This window comes from Monodelphis domestica, chromosome 7 (assembly GCF_027887165.1).
Source record: "Monodelphis domestica isolate mMonDom1 chromosome 7, mMonDom1.pri, whole genome shotgun sequence".
Lineage (NCBI taxonomy): Eukaryota > Metazoa > Chordata > Mammalia > Didelphimorphia > Didelphidae > Monodelphis > Monodelphis domestica.
In genome coordinates, this window is record NC_077233.1 from 179,695,989 (window position 1) to 179,712,842 (window position 16,854).

General features: G+C 39.5%; 1 protein-coding gene across 2 annotated transcripts in view; it reads left to right on the forward strand.

Annotated features, from left to right (window-relative positions):
- Positions 1–16,854, forward strand: part of ABAT (4-aminobutyrate aminotransferase) — a 125,567-nt gene that overhangs the window by 49,909 nt on the left and 58,804 nt on the right. For both annotated transcript variants that reach the window (XM_007498673.3, XM_007498674.3), the window contains exon 2: positions 10,760–10,893. In XM_007498673.3, the coding sequence (XP_007498735.1) occupies positions 10,824–10,893 (70 nt within the window). In that variant the 5' untranslated portion in view covers positions 10,760–10,823. The remainder of the gene's footprint in view (positions 1–10,759; positions 10,894–16,854) is intronic.

Genomic DNA, 16,854 nt, shown 5'->3' on the forward strand with positions numbered 1-16,854 from the left:
TTCTCTTGAGTCATTAAAATGAAAGCAATATGCTAGGTGATATTAAAAAAATAGTACTCAAAGAGCTTACATTATATTGGGGGGAGGAAGACTTGCAAACAAATACAGAAGCAGCATTGGTCCATGGAAAGAATACTGTAACCTTTTGCTTTTTATTTTCTGTACCACGTATTTTCACCTCATCCTCATTTCCTGATGTGGCCTTTCCTCCCCTACCAAGTAATAGATTTAAAAAGAAATGACAAAAAAAGCAGTTCAGCAAAACCAACCCACACATCAACCAATATTACATATATCTATACCCACAGTCACCTAACTTTGCAAAGCAGGGAAGGAGGTACATTTTTCCAACTGTTATCTAGAAGCAGGTTTGGCCATTATAGTTACATAGTGTTGTTGTTCAGCCATTTCACTTTTGTCCCACTCTTTGTGATCTCATTTGGGGTTTCCTTGGCAAAGATAGTGGAGCAGTGTGACATTTCCTTCTCCAGCTTATTTTCCATATGAGGAAACTGAGGCAAACAGGGTTGAATGACTTGCCCAGGGTCACACAGAGTCTGAGGCTAGATTTGAATGAGAGAGATGAATTTTCCTGGCTCCAGGTTCAGCACTCTATCCAGATCGGTTTGATTTTAAAACTAAAAAATAACCTTTCCTGCAGGCTATGAAATTGGGTTGGGTCCCCCTCCCTTTTTTTTTTCTCATCTAGATCTTTTACAGGAGACCTGCTCCCTGTTTATTTATAAACAAAAACTTGATTAGGTGATAAAATCAATTAGGCAGCCACCATGTTGGGAAATTTGCACTGTGCAGCCATTCTGGCAGCTGGGTGGCATGGAGGAAGAGGGTCTTTCCGAGTTCTGAAGATCTTCCTTTTCCTGTGATTAAAGTCTGAGTTTATTTCCTGTGACTCTTCTCCAATCAGAGATGCCCTGGGGAGGGACTGAGTGATGGTGTCAGAAGGAATATCTATTGGTTTAGCAGACAGGATGTCCGGTTTGGGGGGCTCTCACAGCTCTCCTGCTTAGCTGCTTAATTTGTTAGAGCTTAAGCCTCTGCTTTCTCTATGGCCCAGCCACGCTGTTCTCACTCACATCCAGCTCTCTCTTTGGATACCCACCTTCTGCTCCCACTTGAGTTCTATGACATCTTTTTGGACTGTGAGGGAGTCCATTGGCTCGTTAGATTTTCTTGAGTGGCAGATTAAATTAATATTTTAAAATTTAAAATGCAGCCTTCAGAGAATTTCATTCATTGTATATGATTGTTAATAGTTTGTAATTTTTCTTTTGAGAACTGTTGGTTCTTATCCTTTGGAGGATAGATCTTGATTTTACATATATAAATTCCTTCCCTCTATACCTTGGATATCAAACACAAAGAGAGAGGGGACAGGAATATTTTCCCCAGACAATGGCTTCCTTTTTTATCTTAGCTTTATTGATCTCATTCACGAATAAGCTTTTCAACTTCTATGTTTGAAATTATGTTTTCTCCTTTTTTAAAATTTATTCCAACTACCTACACATAGCTCTGAAAGATACCTGCTTGCATTTTCTTTGGATTTCTTTTTTTAATGACATGAGCTTTTGCATTCTGGTACTTATTTTAAACAAATAAAGGCAGGCAGCATGATGGCACATTTGAAAGAGTATTTGACTCTGAAGTCAGTCTTACCCTTTATCTATGTGGTCTTGGTTAAGTCAGATAACTTAGCCAGTCCTTAGCTTCCTCATCTATAAAATGAAAAGGTTGGACTAGATAGCCTCTTAAGGTCCTGTCACCTCTAGATCTATGATCTAAGATATTTGTACAGTAATATATGAGAGACAGACAGACAGACAGAGACAGAGAGAGAGAGAGACAACACAAGCAACTAGGGGGAACAGGAAAAATTAAATTTTAAAGGAGCACCAATCACCGTCTTCCCCCTACCTAATAAGCCCTGGGAGCTAATTTTACCAACAGCTTTACTGAGCTCAGCAATTCCTTGATGGACTGTTCGCCTATTTTTTTCAGAGCTAGAACCCTCAAGGTACCATGGTTTAGCACAGATCCTTTATAGATGTGGTAAATACACTCACGCATCAAACAATTCTCCAGTCCCCTCCTGGAATAGTTTTGCAATCCCAAGATCTAAACTGAAAATCTTATTGAAAATTCTTTCAAAACCTCTCAGGGAAAAAGGAACAATTCCATCTTTTGACTGCTGGACGTATGGTGTTACCATACTGGTCACTTTGGAGTAAATCTTTAATGGGTGCTTATTGATTGATTGATAAAATACTTCCCAGACTGTGCTAAGAACTGGTGATCCAAAGGTCCATACCTCCTGGAGTATAAGAGTGTGTGTGTGTGTGTGTGTGTGTGTGTGAGAGAGAGAGAGAGAGAGAGAGAGAGAGAGAGAGAGAGAGAGAGAGAGAGAGAGAGAGAGAGATGAGAAAGTTTGAGAGGGCAAGGCCTTAGCTTCTAAGAAGAAATTGGAAATCTCATAAAAGGCAGCATTTGAATTGAGCTTTGATGGAAACAAGGGATTCTAAGTGGCTGTGATGAAGAGGATATACATTACAGGCATGGGGTAAGCCTATGAAAAGGAGATGGGAAGGAGAGAAACTTATGTGAGGAAAAGCAAGAGATGCAGTTTGTGTCAATCACGGAATGAGGGAAGGAAAATAATGAATATTGATGCTGGAAAAATAAATTGGGGCTAGATTTTAAATTCCAAACAGAGCAGTTTTTATTTGACCCTTCAGGAAATCAGGAACCACTAAAGTATATTGCATAAAATCATAGGATCAAATGCAAAGTGAGGTGAACAGGACCAGAACACAGTGATAGCGATGTTATAAAGATATTCAACTGAGAATAACTTAGCTATTCTGAGCAATTCATTGCTTGCAAGACAACTGCAAAGGATTCATAATGAAAAATGCTGTCCACTTCCAGAGAGAAAACTGATAAATTCTGAGAGCAGATTGGAGCATACTATTTTCATTTTCTTTTTTTTGTCCTGGTTGTCTTGCTTGTTTTCTTTATAACATGGGCAATATAAAAATATGTTTTACATGACTTCATGTGTATAATTGATATCATGTTACTTGCCTTCTCAAGGGGTGGGAGGAAGGGCAAGAGAAAGGAAGAAAATTTGGAACTCACATTTTTTAAAATAATGTTTAAAAATGTACTGTAATTGGGAAATATTTAACAAAATAAATAAAATACCTTTTTTTTAAGATCATAGGATTATAGATATAGAGTTGGGTACTCAGAAGTCACTTATTTCAAGCCCTTCAGTTTACTGATGAAGAAACTGATTTACCCAAGGTAACACAAGATAGTAAGCATTAGAGGTGAGCTATGAACCCAGGTGCTCTAACAACCGGGGACTAGGTGTGCAGTGGAGAGAATACCAGGCCTAGAGTTAAGGAAGACTCCAAATCTGGCCTCAGACACTTAGTAGCTGTGTGACTGTGGAAAGTCACTCCATTCTACCTCAATTTCCTCATGTGTAAAATAAGCTGGACAAGGAAATGGCAAACCACTCCAGTATCTCTGCCAAGAAAACCCCAAATGGGGTCATGAAGAGTTGGACATGATTGAGCAAGAAGCTCTTTCTACAGAGATAGTCAAATGATCTGTACTTCTTTAGGAAAATCATATTAGCAGCTTTTTTGAATGATGCATTAGAGAATGGAGGAAAAGAGTAGAAGAGAATAAGCATGTGCCAGACACTGTGTTAACTGATTTTACCAATATATCACATTCGATTCTCATAACAATCCTATGAGGGAGGTGAGGGAAAAGAATGAGGCTGAGAAACTAGTTAAGAGATTATTATAGTAACCAAGGTAAGAGGGGATAAAAACTTGGACTAGACTTACAGGTGTGAGTAGAGGGAAAGGGGGTAGATGCAAGGATATATAGATAGAATGAATAGTCTTTACAATGGATTGGATTGGTGGACGATGGGCAAGAGTTGAGGGGGTAAGATTGACTTCAAGATTGAAAGCCTGAGTGAAAGGAACAATAGTTGAGCTCTTGACAGAAACAGAGAGTTTAAAAGAGAATTTAAGGGGAAAGAAAAGGAAGTTCAGTTTTGAACATGTTTATTTTGAGATGCCTATGAGGCACCATTGGAAGTCAGTGATAGGAAAATTGTAAACTCAGGAGAGAGACTGGTTGTCTGTTTAGTTTGGGCACCATGAACATAAAAATGATTTAAATCTGTGAGTTGGTTAAGGTCAGCAAGAGGAAAAAAAAAAAGAATTTAAGACATGGCAAGTCAAAAAAGGATGAAGACTGAGAAAAGATTTGTTGATTGAGGGAGAGAAAGCCTGAGAGCAAAATTGAAGAGTGAAAGAGAGGAAGAAAGGAAGGGAACAAACATATATTATGTGCCTTCTATATGCATTGAGCTAAATTCTTTACAAATCTTATCTCATTTGATCATCCCAACAACCCTAGCAGGGAGAACCAACTTTTTTTCTAGGAGTTTGGTTGTGAAGAGACATGGAACTATAGCTTAAGGAAATAGTAGGGTCCAGTGAAAGGTTTTTCAAGTAAAAATGGCTAAAGAAGGAATTTTAGTAGAAGATTGTTCTATTAGATGAAGTAGAGAATGTTAAGCCCAAAACAAGGTTTTATTATTTTGTGACATTTTCCCTGTTCAAGATTCTTACAAATGTTACCTTAAATTGACTTGGGTTAGAGATAGGAACAGTAGAGACAGAGATATGAAGCAAGGAACTATGTCATCTTGGACATTTTTCTCTTTAAGAAAGAAATGCTTAGATTTAAAATAATGCAAAATAATGGGGGGAAAAAACTGCCTCCGGCACACTTGTGCCCAAAACCACAGAGTATAGAATTAATTTTTTTTCTTCAACAAGAAACATGACATTTAAGCAGTAAAGTACAAGTTCAATTTGGGCTGCAGTCAACAGGAGTGTTATACCATATAGCATTTCTAGACCCAAAATGTATTGATGTGTGACTCCACCTTCTTACAAAGTACACAAATGCTATGGATGTTATTTGAGATCTTCCCTTTTAGAAAACAAGCTTAACTGAATTAAAAATAAGACCATGATGGAAGAAAGATTTTATAGGAAGCATGATGACTTTTTTCATAGTTGTAAATTAATCAGTTTTCAATGGCATGGATCTGAAAACTACTCCCTCTAAGGAAAAAAAATTTTAATGTAAGGAAAATAGTATCACACTTCAGGCAATTAATACTAAAATTAAAACTGTTGTTTAAACTTTTTCCAAGATATTTTATTTGCAAGCTTTAAAAGTCAACAGAATTAGCTTTTAGCTAATTATATGCATCTAGTTATACATACTCATAATTTTAGGAAGAAATTTTCTAATGGGTAGAAAAGAGACCTGAGTTTAAACCATAGGGAGAGAGAGGTGGCACAGTAGAAAGAGAGCAGAGTATTATAGTCAGGAAAACTTGAGTTCAAATCTGGCTTCAGGCGTTCACTAGCTGTGTGACTTTAGGCAAACCACTGACTGCCTCAGTTTCCTCATTTGTAAAAATGAGGCTAACAATAGCACTTACCCTCCCAGGGTTGTTGTGAGGATCAAATGAGATAATATTTATAAAGCACTTTGCCAACCTTAAAGCACAATATTAATGCTAACTATATTATAGCAGTACCATTAACTCACTGTTTTAACTTGGGCAAATTATTTCCTCTCCTTGTTATGGCCAATTCATAACTCCATTTGGGATTAAGTGATTTGCCATTTCCTTCTCTAGATCATTTTACAGATGAGGAAACTAAGGCAAATAGGGTTCAATGACTTATCCAGCATCATCCAGGTAGATAGTGTTTGAGGCTGCATTTGAACTCAGATCTTCCTGACTCTAGGCCTTAATGCTCTATCCACTAACTACCTTATCCATTGTACCTCCTAGCTGCCCCTTTCCCTTCCTTGAAGAATCTTAGTACAGTAGAAAGAAGGTTTTATTTAGAATCAGCGGACCCAAGTTTAAATGCCAGCTTGCCACCCATATGTCCTTGGGGAAGTCACTTAACCTCTGAGACTCTTTATCTGTAAATTGGGACTGGATTAGAACCATCCAGTGTCCCTTCCTGCTACAAACCTCTGATGCCTAAGACTTCTCCTAGAGCAGACCTGCCATGATTCTTGTCGTTAATTTAAAAAAGAGAAATCTGAAATCTATCGTTTCCTTTCACCATGCCCCTTCTCTACAACAATTAAATACAGCATATAGATTTTTAGAAATGAGCATTAAAAGTAACTGCATGGATTAGTGGATGGCAGGCTGACCCTGAAGTCAGGAACCCCCGACACCAACTAGCTCTGGGATCTGGGGAAGCCACTTAGCCTTGTAGTGCTTTTCCAAGGCTATAAACTGCAGCCATCAGCATAAGCTCAGAGAGAGAAATGGAAAGAGCTTCACAAATCATTTTGTTCAGTTCTGTCGTTTTACAGATGAGGGAGCTAAGCCCCTAGGGGTAAACTGACTTGCCCGTGGTCTTACTGATAGTAGTTACACAATAGAGGTAGGACTTGAGCCCAGATCCTCATAGGATCACTGAAGCATAGACCTGGAGTTGGCCATCTTCTTTAGTCCACCAACATTGTTTTCTAAATGAGGAAAGTAACCCAAAGAGGTTAGTTAACTTGCTGGTGGTCACAGCCCAAGCATAAGAGGCAGGACTTGAACTGATGTACTCAGCATTGAGAGCCAATGCTCTTTCCGTAGGACCACCTAAGGATAATGGAATTTCTCTACAATAATGAAATCATTGATCAAAAAAAGAGGGAAGGGGGGACAGCTGGGTAGCTCAGTGGATGGAGAGCCAGGCCTAGAGACCGGAAGTCCCAGGTTCAAATCTGGCCTCAGACACTTCCCAGCTGTGTGACTCTGGGCAAGTCACTTGACCCCCATTGCCTAGCCCTTACCGCTCTTCCGCCTTGGAGCCAATACGCTGTATTGACTCCAAGATGGAAGGTAAGAGTTTAAAAAAAAAAGAAGGAAGGGAGAGAAAATTAAATATCCCAGACTTCTTTCCTTAAAACAAGACAATTATGTTTCCATTTCAGAAGTGTGTGGGAACCATTTGTAGAACTGTTTTTATATCATAACATCTTCTGCTTTTAAAATTTTTATTTCTTAAACTTTTGTTTGCAGCTTTGGGGGCTGTGGTGGGGAGGGGTGGGGGGAATAGTAGTACCCATTGCACAGAATGATTTTAACATTTGCAAAATGGTTGTTCTGACTCACGGTAGCTTCCATTTATATCTTGTGTTTCAGTCCATAAGGTGCTTTCTTCATAAACACTGGGAGGGAAGGAAGTGAGGTCCCTCCCTGCTTTCGCTTTGTGATCCTAGTATAAGTAAGTTAGCCCCACTTTACAGAAGAAGCTGAGGCCCATAGAGGAAGTGATTGTATTGGATTCAGTCATCAGTTAATGCCAAAGGAATGCAGTTGGAATACCCGCTTCAGGCCTTTTTTCTGATCTGTGCTTATAGAGGAAGAAAAATGAATTCCAGCATTAGAAAAGCACCAGAGGTCCTGAAGTTCTCCCTCCAGTCTTCAGGCATCACCCAAATCATTTCAGTGAGAAAAGGAGATGCTACTCCTTGAGCAAGTCGCCACACTGAACCTCAGTTTCCTTTTGTCAAATGGGTTATCATGATATTCATACGATGTACCTCATAGGGTTGTAATGACCAAAAGGCTTGTTTGTAAAGCCTTAACTTCATCCCCACATATGTAGGACATTATTATGAAATAATGAGAATCTTCGCTCTGAGGGAAGGGCTCTCCACTGACCCTAACTCCCTTAGATTGTAGTTTAAGTTATCTCCCTTGTGGAAAAATTCAGATTCAAGCTGGGATCGATTTAGTTCTGTACCATTGGAAAATTTGATTCATTCTAGCGTCCATCATTTCCCATGAAGTCTAGGAATCTTTTTCTTGACAGGAGGTATGAAGAGCCTACAGTCCAAACCTGGAAGGAGACCTTAGACCATCATGTTTTCTTTTTAAAAATGAGGAAACCAAGGTCCGAAGGTCGGGTGTCCAGGATATGAATCCATGTCTTTGCACTCTAAATCCCAGGCTTTTGTTACTAAACCACGCTGACCTCTTGGGAATAAATTACTTGATAAGTTGCCAGCCCAAAAGGGTTTCTCATTATCCCCCCAAGTGTTTCCCTCATGCAGTGTTCAATGAGCCAAATCGTGACTCAGAAAAGCAGTCTTATGAGAGATGATATTTCAGATCACTTCTGTCTAGGCTATGAGTCAAAGATTTGTTTTGTAGCAAAAAGTACCATATTCTTCTGAATATAGGCCACACTCTTTCCCCTAACTTACTTTTTAATAAACTGAGTAGAGTATTATATTTAAGAGTTATACTTTATAGGACTATAGATTTAGAACTGGAAGGAACCCAAGAATCTAGCTAAAACCAATTTCTTACTTTACAAATGAGCAAACTGATGCCTGCACAGAAGTTAAGTAATTTGCTCACCATCACCCAAGTAGCATTAGCAGAACTGTGACTCGAACCCATGTCCTCTTCCTGCAGATCTAGGATTCTTTCTGCTGTATCAGTATGAACATTCCCTTTTTCAAGACAGCTCCCAACCCAGCAACTTCTCAACATGTGCAAGTCTTCTCTATGTTCTTGCCAAACAAAGTCCTTCACAGAGATTCTATTCAATGTTCTGAGTAGTTTCGTAGGTACCATTACAATATCAGAGCAATCCATCTGTTACCCTTTGCTCTTGTTATTCACCCCACTCACTGCCTCATCTCTTTTTTCAGACATGCATTTCTTCAGTGGTATCTCAAAGATCCCCACTGGAAAGATGGGGCAGCGTATTCCTGCACTCATCTTGCACCTCTCCAGTTGCCCATTGTGTTAGTTGCAACTTTGATTCTTCAGAGATTGCATTGTGTCATGATTACTACCATGTGGCATAATTAAGGATAAAATTTTTAATGCATTTTATTGCTATTTTTTTGTTGTTTTTATGTAGTTAAATTCCCCCTTGTATCCTTCTTCCTCCCCCCTGCCAGGGTCATCCCATATAACAAAGAATATCTTTTGAAAGAAATGAAAAAAAAAAGAGGAAGAGAAAAACATCGGCAGAAGCTATCAGTAAATTTTTTTAATCTGACAATACATGCAGTGTATCGGACATGACCACGGATGCATATGAATCTTTGTTCTTTCTCTCCTCGCTTCTGGAAAGGAGAGGAGAATTAAAATCCAGACCCTGACACAAAGTGCTAAGTCTTTTAAAGGACTCTTTAGTGTACTATAAATTACATAGTTGGGAATACATGAAGATCTGAATTAAAAGTTTCCTCACTGGGAGTCCCCACCACAGCAATCAAAAGCATCGGTTTAATTTTAAAATTCCAAAATGTATTTGCTACAAAGGAAGTGTATGTGTTGAGTTTGGGGGGTGTGTGTGAAATATTGATCCTAGACAGAATGGCATTGATAATGTTGAGATGCCAAGGTTGATTGGAGTCCTCACTAGGACCAGCAAGCTTGCTTGTCCATCTCCCAGGCAAGTTTGTAAAAATAGGACAGGGATTTCTTTTTGAAAACAAGATACTATAAAGGGGAGGATTAAGGAATAGGATTCCCTAGCTCTAACAAAGTTTTTTTTTTTTTAAACCCTTACCTTCCGTCTTGGAGTCAATACTGTGTATTGGCTCCAAGGCAGAAGAGTGGTCAGGGCTAGGCAATGGGGGTCAAGTGACTTGCCCAGGGTCACACAGCTGGGAAGTGTCTGAGGCCAGATTTGAACCTAGGACCTCCCGCCTCTAGGCCTGGTTCTCAATCCACTGAGCTACCCAGCTGCACCCTACTAATGAAGTTCTTACTAACCTCCTACCTCCTAAAACCTCCTCACCGAGATTTCTTCTTTTTCTTCCACACTCCCTGGGCCCTGTCTCCATTCCCCGGGCTGACGGGCTAACCTGGCTCTACTTAATCCTCCCAGATGACTTTGTAGGATGAAACAGGCCCTCTAGTATCTTCAGGGGGAGCCTGGATGGCAGTGTTCCACCCTAGCTTCCGGCCTTCCCAGCGCAGACAGTTTGGGACAGACGAGCCGGTCACAGATCTTCCTAGTAGACAGGTACTCTCAGCATGCAGGAATACTTGTGATTTAAAGCCAGGAAGGGTTTCTCCAGTCAGGAACAACAGAGGCAAACAGCCTAAGAAACAGGAAGTCTAAGAGGCTGAGCTACGGTTGGTGTTCACTCTTTGCCCCCTCTCAGGGCTCCAGAATCCAGCATCCTCAGTTCCTGGCACGGCCGGACCCAGAAAACCTCTCTCTTACGATTTCTCTTCTTCCCTCTTTACAGGGGGGACAGGAGGTCAAAGGATGACAATAAGCAAGACGAAACAGGGCTCAGGTGACCAACAAGCTCGACTCTGTGACTCGGTAACAGGTTTTCCTTCTGACTCTGCGGAGAGCTTTCCTTTGGGACTTGCCTGTGTAACGCCCAGTGTGAATCCCTTGCTGGCTCTCTGGCTCGCCATCTTTAAGATGGAGATAACAACACCTATTTCACAGGGTTGTTATGAGGATTCAGTGAGGAAACTCCCTTGAAAATGGTATTTGTAGAGAAGAAACACAATTGCAAGAGAGCAAACCGTAGCAGAGCTCTCTGGCCCAGCGTGTAGGACCTTTCCCAAGCCATGATGCAACATATGAGACTTGAGTAAGGGTTTCTGGTTTCTTTCCAGGATCTTTACCAGCAAAAGATTTCCGGGCAGTCCCCAGGCATCCCCCGGCTGAAGAAGGAGGAAGATGGCTTCCATGCTGCTCAGTCGACAGCTGACCTGTGCAATCCAGCAATATTGCCGGCTGTTTGTTCCTGGTAAGCACTTGGGGTATCTCCGCAAAATAGATGATCTTCTTTGGCCATACCTCCATCAAGATACATTTAGGATGTGGGAAGCCAGGTGGCTCAGTGGATAGAGCGCAGCTCTCTGGATCTCAGACACTTCTTAGCTGTGTGACCCTGGACTTAACTCCAGTTACCTTGCCCTTACTGCTCCTCTGCCTTGGAACCAATACTCAGTGTTGACTTTAAGACTGAAGGAAAGGGCTTAAAAACAAAAGATATATCTAGGATAAATTGGAGGCAATCTCAAAAAAAAAGGCTCTAAAATTAAGGAGGGCAGAGAAAGGCTTCTTGCAGAAGGTAGGCCTTCAGCTGAGGCTTGAAGGAAACCAGGGAAGCTGGAAGGTGGAGATAAGGTGGGAGAGAGTTCCAGGATGGAGAACAGTCAGTAAAAAAGCCCAAGGTCTAAAGAGAGAATGTTTTTTTGTGAAGATTAGCAAGGAGACCAGTGCCCCTGGATTGTAGCGGAAAGGAGTAAGGTTTTAGAAGACTGGAAAATTAGGCCATTAGAATACTTGAAAGGGATCGCCTAAGGCACAGAACAATCATGATCTAGAGGCAATTTATTCCTCTTTAGGAAGTAGTAAGTTAACCAACAAGTATTTTTTGGTACTTTTTAAAATATATTTTTTGGCTACATTCAAGTTTCCAGGTATCTCCTTCCCTCCCCTCCCCACATTAGAAAGAGCATTATTTGGCAAATGAAAAATGTATAATATATGTCATAGATGTTTCTATTTATCAGTTGTTTTCTGAAGGTGTACACTCACAGTCCTCAAGGAATATTTCTTTTTTTTTTAACCGTTACCTTCCACTTTAGAATCAATACTGTGTATTGGCTCCAAGGCGGAAGAGTGGTAAGGGCTAGGCAATGGGGGTCAAGTGACTTGCCCAGAGTCACACAGCTAGGAAGTGTCTCCCAGGACCACCCGTCTCTAGACCTGGCTTTCAACCCACTGAGCAACCCAGCTGTCCCCTTCAAGCAATATTTCTGTAGTTATATATAATGTTCACTTGACTGTTTGTTTTGCTATTCACAATTTCATGCAGGTTTTTCCATGTTTTTTTAATTAACTTGCTCATCATTTCTTACCACACAAAGTATTTTTATTGATCTTTTGTTTCCCTTGCCTAGATTTCCCCTTGTATCCCTTTCCTTCTCATTTTCTCATACTTTATAAGTATTGTTAAAAGAGGGAGAAAGAGTTCAGTAAAACCAATTAATACATTGAAAAAATGTGACGGCATATGTATTATTCTACCCATCCTGCCCATAAACATACACTTTTCCAAGGAAGTGGAGAGAAACATCTTCTCGTATCTCTTCTTTGGAGCCAGATTTTCAATAAGCATTTATTAAATGCCCACTTCATTCTGGGCAATGGGGATAGAAACAGAAAAAAGAGGCATTTCAAGGGACTTACGTTCTAATGGGGAAATCCCTATTTTCTAATTAAATCCACATTCTGTAAAATCTGCTCCAAAATGAGTAATAATTTGAAGAAGGAAAAATGTAGAATAAGAGGAATAAAAATATGGATATACTTTTATTATATCAAAATGACTAATTCAAGGGGGTGATTAAAATTGTAGATAACTCACGTCCCCTTTGCACAAGAGGGCTTACCCAGCTCAGGTGAATGAGCAGGTCAGATACAACTGTTAAAGAGAAACTTATTAAAGTTTCAGGATGTCAGACTAGTCAGCATATCTAAAAGAAGAATCCTTTTTCAGTTAGTCCATCTTATTATGGAATTTAAGCATCACACATAGGCACATCATTTACTCGGGCTTTTGTTTTGTTGCATCTGAGTCCACTGTCTACACTACAAAGGACTGGTGTGCCAGGATACAGGAACTCCCCTTGATTCAGGGATCCAGGCTTCCAGGTTTCCATTGTTCACTGCCTCTTATTCTTTGGAGATCCTCCAGCATAAAACCTTCAATCTTCACTCTTCCTTTCCTGCATTGGACTGAAATACCACTTCTTGATTAAAAGGCAAGATTAGAAGACATTAAAGGCTCCCATGAGTTTTCTCCTTAGGGCAATCAGAAAAAAAAACATTTTTTTAACTGAAAAAGAAAGAAATTTGAGGAAAAGTTGACAATTGTCGATAGGGAACCAATCGATCAATGGGCATTTATTAAGGTCCTATTATGGGGAAGGTAATTTAAAATTTTTCTATAAGAGTAATATATAAGATAATAACTATTCAGAATTATCTACAATTCAACACTAAAAATGGAATGGACACTCTTTATTTTCCTCTTTTCTCTGTTTTGGGTATATTGTTATCAAAAACCATCATCCCCAATAGTGGCATGTTTTGACTAGAAGGTACTGCTACCTTCATTGTCTTCAGGTTACCCAGTCCCAGCTTGATCTTTCAAATTGGCTATAAACCCCATCGGGCACTATGGTCCCAGGACTATGGTGGACTACAGTCATTTGGAGAATGTGGAACAATTATAGTTTTACCAGTCTAGTGGGGGCCTCAGAAGACCTGGTAGCCCAGATCTCTTGATTCAGTCTCCTTTTGATCCTGCACCTGTGCTGTCTGGCCTCAGCTTGCTCTGCCTTGAGGAATGTTAACTCAGTGCCCACAGTCCTTAATTCCTATCTCTTGCTTTAACCTGGTAATACCTCAAAGCTGTTCTGTATCTCTCTTCCTTATTACTAAATAAAGTTTTCTACTTGAGGGACTTCCATTTCCCCTCCTTCTGTTTATTTTTCAATGACTTTCATAATCTGGTTCTGGCCTCACCACTTCAATGAAACTGACTCTAAAGTTACCAATGATTTCTCAATTGCTAAATCATATTATACTTGGTACTCATTCTTCTGGACTTCTCTGCAATTTTTGACACTATCGATCACTCCTTCCTCTAGGATTCTTTCTTTTCCCTGGGTTTGTGTATGTGCCCTAATTCTCACCAGTCCCTTTTGCTGGGTCATCATCCACATACTGACTCCTGGCCATAGACATCCCCTGAGAGTCTATCTTGCTCTATATCTTCTCATCAATTCCCCTTGATTCAATCGTCATTTTTATCCATCTCTCACTCTTTTGAGTTCCAATCCAATATCACCAGATACCTGTTTATTTCCAGCTGGTGTCATGTAGGTAATTTCAAATGCAGCTTGTCCAAAATATAAACCCAACATGCATTGTTGGTGGAGCTGCGAATTAGTCCAACCATTCTCATTTGGAATTATGGCCCCAAAGCTACATGCATACCTTGTGACCCAGCAATGCCATTACTAAATCTATACCCCAGAGAGAGATCAAAGAAATAAAAGGATACCAATGTACTGAAATATTTATAGCAGCTCCTTTTGTGGTAGCAAAGAATTGGACATTTCTTGGGAGCAGATGCTCATCGATTGGGGAATGACTAAACAAGTTATGACATATAAAAGTAATGGAATACTGTTGTGCTATAAGAAATGATAAAGGGGGTGGTTTCAGAAAAACCTAGAAAGACTTATTTGAAATGATTCAAAGTGAATAGAACCAGGAGACCAGTTTACACAGTAACAGCAATGTTGTAAAGATAATCAACTGTGAAAGACTTTAACTCTGATCAATATCAATGATTTACCACAGTTTCAAAGGACTCATGATAAAAAGTGCTATCCACCTCCAGGTAGAGGATTGAAGGACTCAGAGCACAGATCAAAACAACATTTTCCTTTCTTCCTTCCTTCCTTTCTTTTTTCTTTCTTTCTCTTCTTCCTCTCTCTCCCTCCCCCCCCCCTTTCTCTCCACCCCCATGAATAATGCAGAAATCTTCATATGTTTAATGGGTTTTATACTTCTTGCTTTCTCAATGGGTAGGGAGGGAAAGAAAGAAAAGAATTTGGAATAAAAAATAATGTATACTAAGGCTGGAAAAATACATTGGAGTCAGGTTGTAAAGGACTTTAAGTTCCAAACAGAGGAATTTTTATTTGACCTTTCAGGAAATCAGGAACCACTGAAGTATACTGAATATCATAGGATCACATGTAAAGTGAAGTGAGCAGAACCAGGAGAACACTGTACACAGTGACAGCAATATTGTAAGGATGATCAACTGGGAATGACTTAGCTATTCTCAGCCATACAATGATCCAAGACCAGTTCCAAAGGACCCATGATGAAAAATTCTATCCACCTCCAAAGAGAGAATTGATGAACTATGAATGCAGTTTGGAGCCTACTTTTTTGCTTTATTTATTTTTCTTGTTTATTTTGTGTTTTCTTTTACTGCATGGCTAATATGGAAATATGTTTTGCATGACTTCATGTGTATAACCAATATCACATTATTTTTCTTCTCAAGAGGTAGGGGAAGTGTAAGAAAGAGGGAAAGAATATGGAACTCAAAATTTTTCAAATGTTTAAATGTTTTTTATTTTTGTTTAAAATTTTTAATTTAATTGGGAAATATTTAACAATAAATAAAATACATTCTTTTAAAAGAGCATAGGATCATAGATATAGATTTGGAAGAATTCTCAGAAGTCATTTAGTTCAACCCTTTCATTTTACTGATGAAGAAACTTACTTACCCAAGGTCACACAAAGTAGTAAGCATCAAAAGAGGGATACGAATCAAGTTTACTTGGGACAGCCAGTTGGCTCAGTGGAGAGAGTGATGGGCTTGGAGTCAGGAAGACTCATCTTCCTGGGACCATATTTGGCCTCAGACACTCAGACACTGAGCCTAGGCAAGTCACTTCACCCTGTTTGTCTCAAGTTCCTCATCTGTAAAATGAGCAGAAGAAAGAAATGACAAACATCTCCAGTATCTTTGCCAAGAAAGTCAAATGAGTTCAAGAAGAGTCAAACATAATTGAGATGACCGAACAACAAAGCTAGCATAATGCCTTGCTCAATAGGTTTAATAATTTATGAATTATTAAATTAATTAAGTTAAAAAGAATTATTGGGTTGAGTAATGACAAAAGTTGGGCTTGCTCCTTCCTTCCCTTAGGATTTATCAGCCCTGAGGCTCCATTTCGCATTACAAATAATGACTCATTTACTGTAAGAAGTGTAAACTTAGTTAAATGGCTTGCCTGAGTCACTGAGTTAACAACTAGCAACAAAGCCTGGATCTGAACTCAGTCCCTCTTTTTTTACATGAAGCAGTCACTACCTCTTGTAAATCTTCTCTTCAACTTCTTTCCAAACAGAACAACAATCAATACTGTCAGGCAGGCATTGTTATTCTCTCTCTTTCCCAAGATAAAGAGCCTGGGATTCACAAATGTTGATTGGTTTGCCAGGATCATTTGACTAGTAAATGTCAGAGGCAGGATTTGAACCCACCATGTCCTGACTCTAGGTCTAACACTGCAGCCTCACTATTTTCATTTTCATTTTCATTTTTTAAACCCTTACCTCTTGTCTTAGAATCAATAAGTATCCATTCCAAAGCTGATAAAAGGTAAGGGCTAGGCAATTGGGATTAAATGACTTGCCCAGGGTCACACAACTAGAAAGGGTCTGAGGCAAGATTTGAATCCAGCACCTTTCATCTTTAGGCCTGGCTCTCTATCCAATGAACCATCTAGCTTCCCCCATACTATTTTTAAAACAATGACTCATTATTGGAGGGCATCCTTTTGAACTGTGTTCAAAACATAGCCTCCAGGAGGTGGGATAAGTCAATTTTAACCCCTTTCTGCATGTTGGAGAATAATGTGAAAAAGTCTAGAAAAGCAGGCTATATACAGACATGGATAAACTTTTCTTGTCAAACTCAGAAGCAGTAAGGAACCACTGAAGTTTCTTGAGCAGAATACTTTCCATGTCAAAACTAAAGGATGATTATTTTGGCAGCTGTGTAGAAGACTTAGTTGGGGGTGGAGTTGGGGAATTGAGTCAGAAAGACCAGTAATAAGGCTATGGAAATAATGCAGGTGAGACTGTAGAACTATTATGA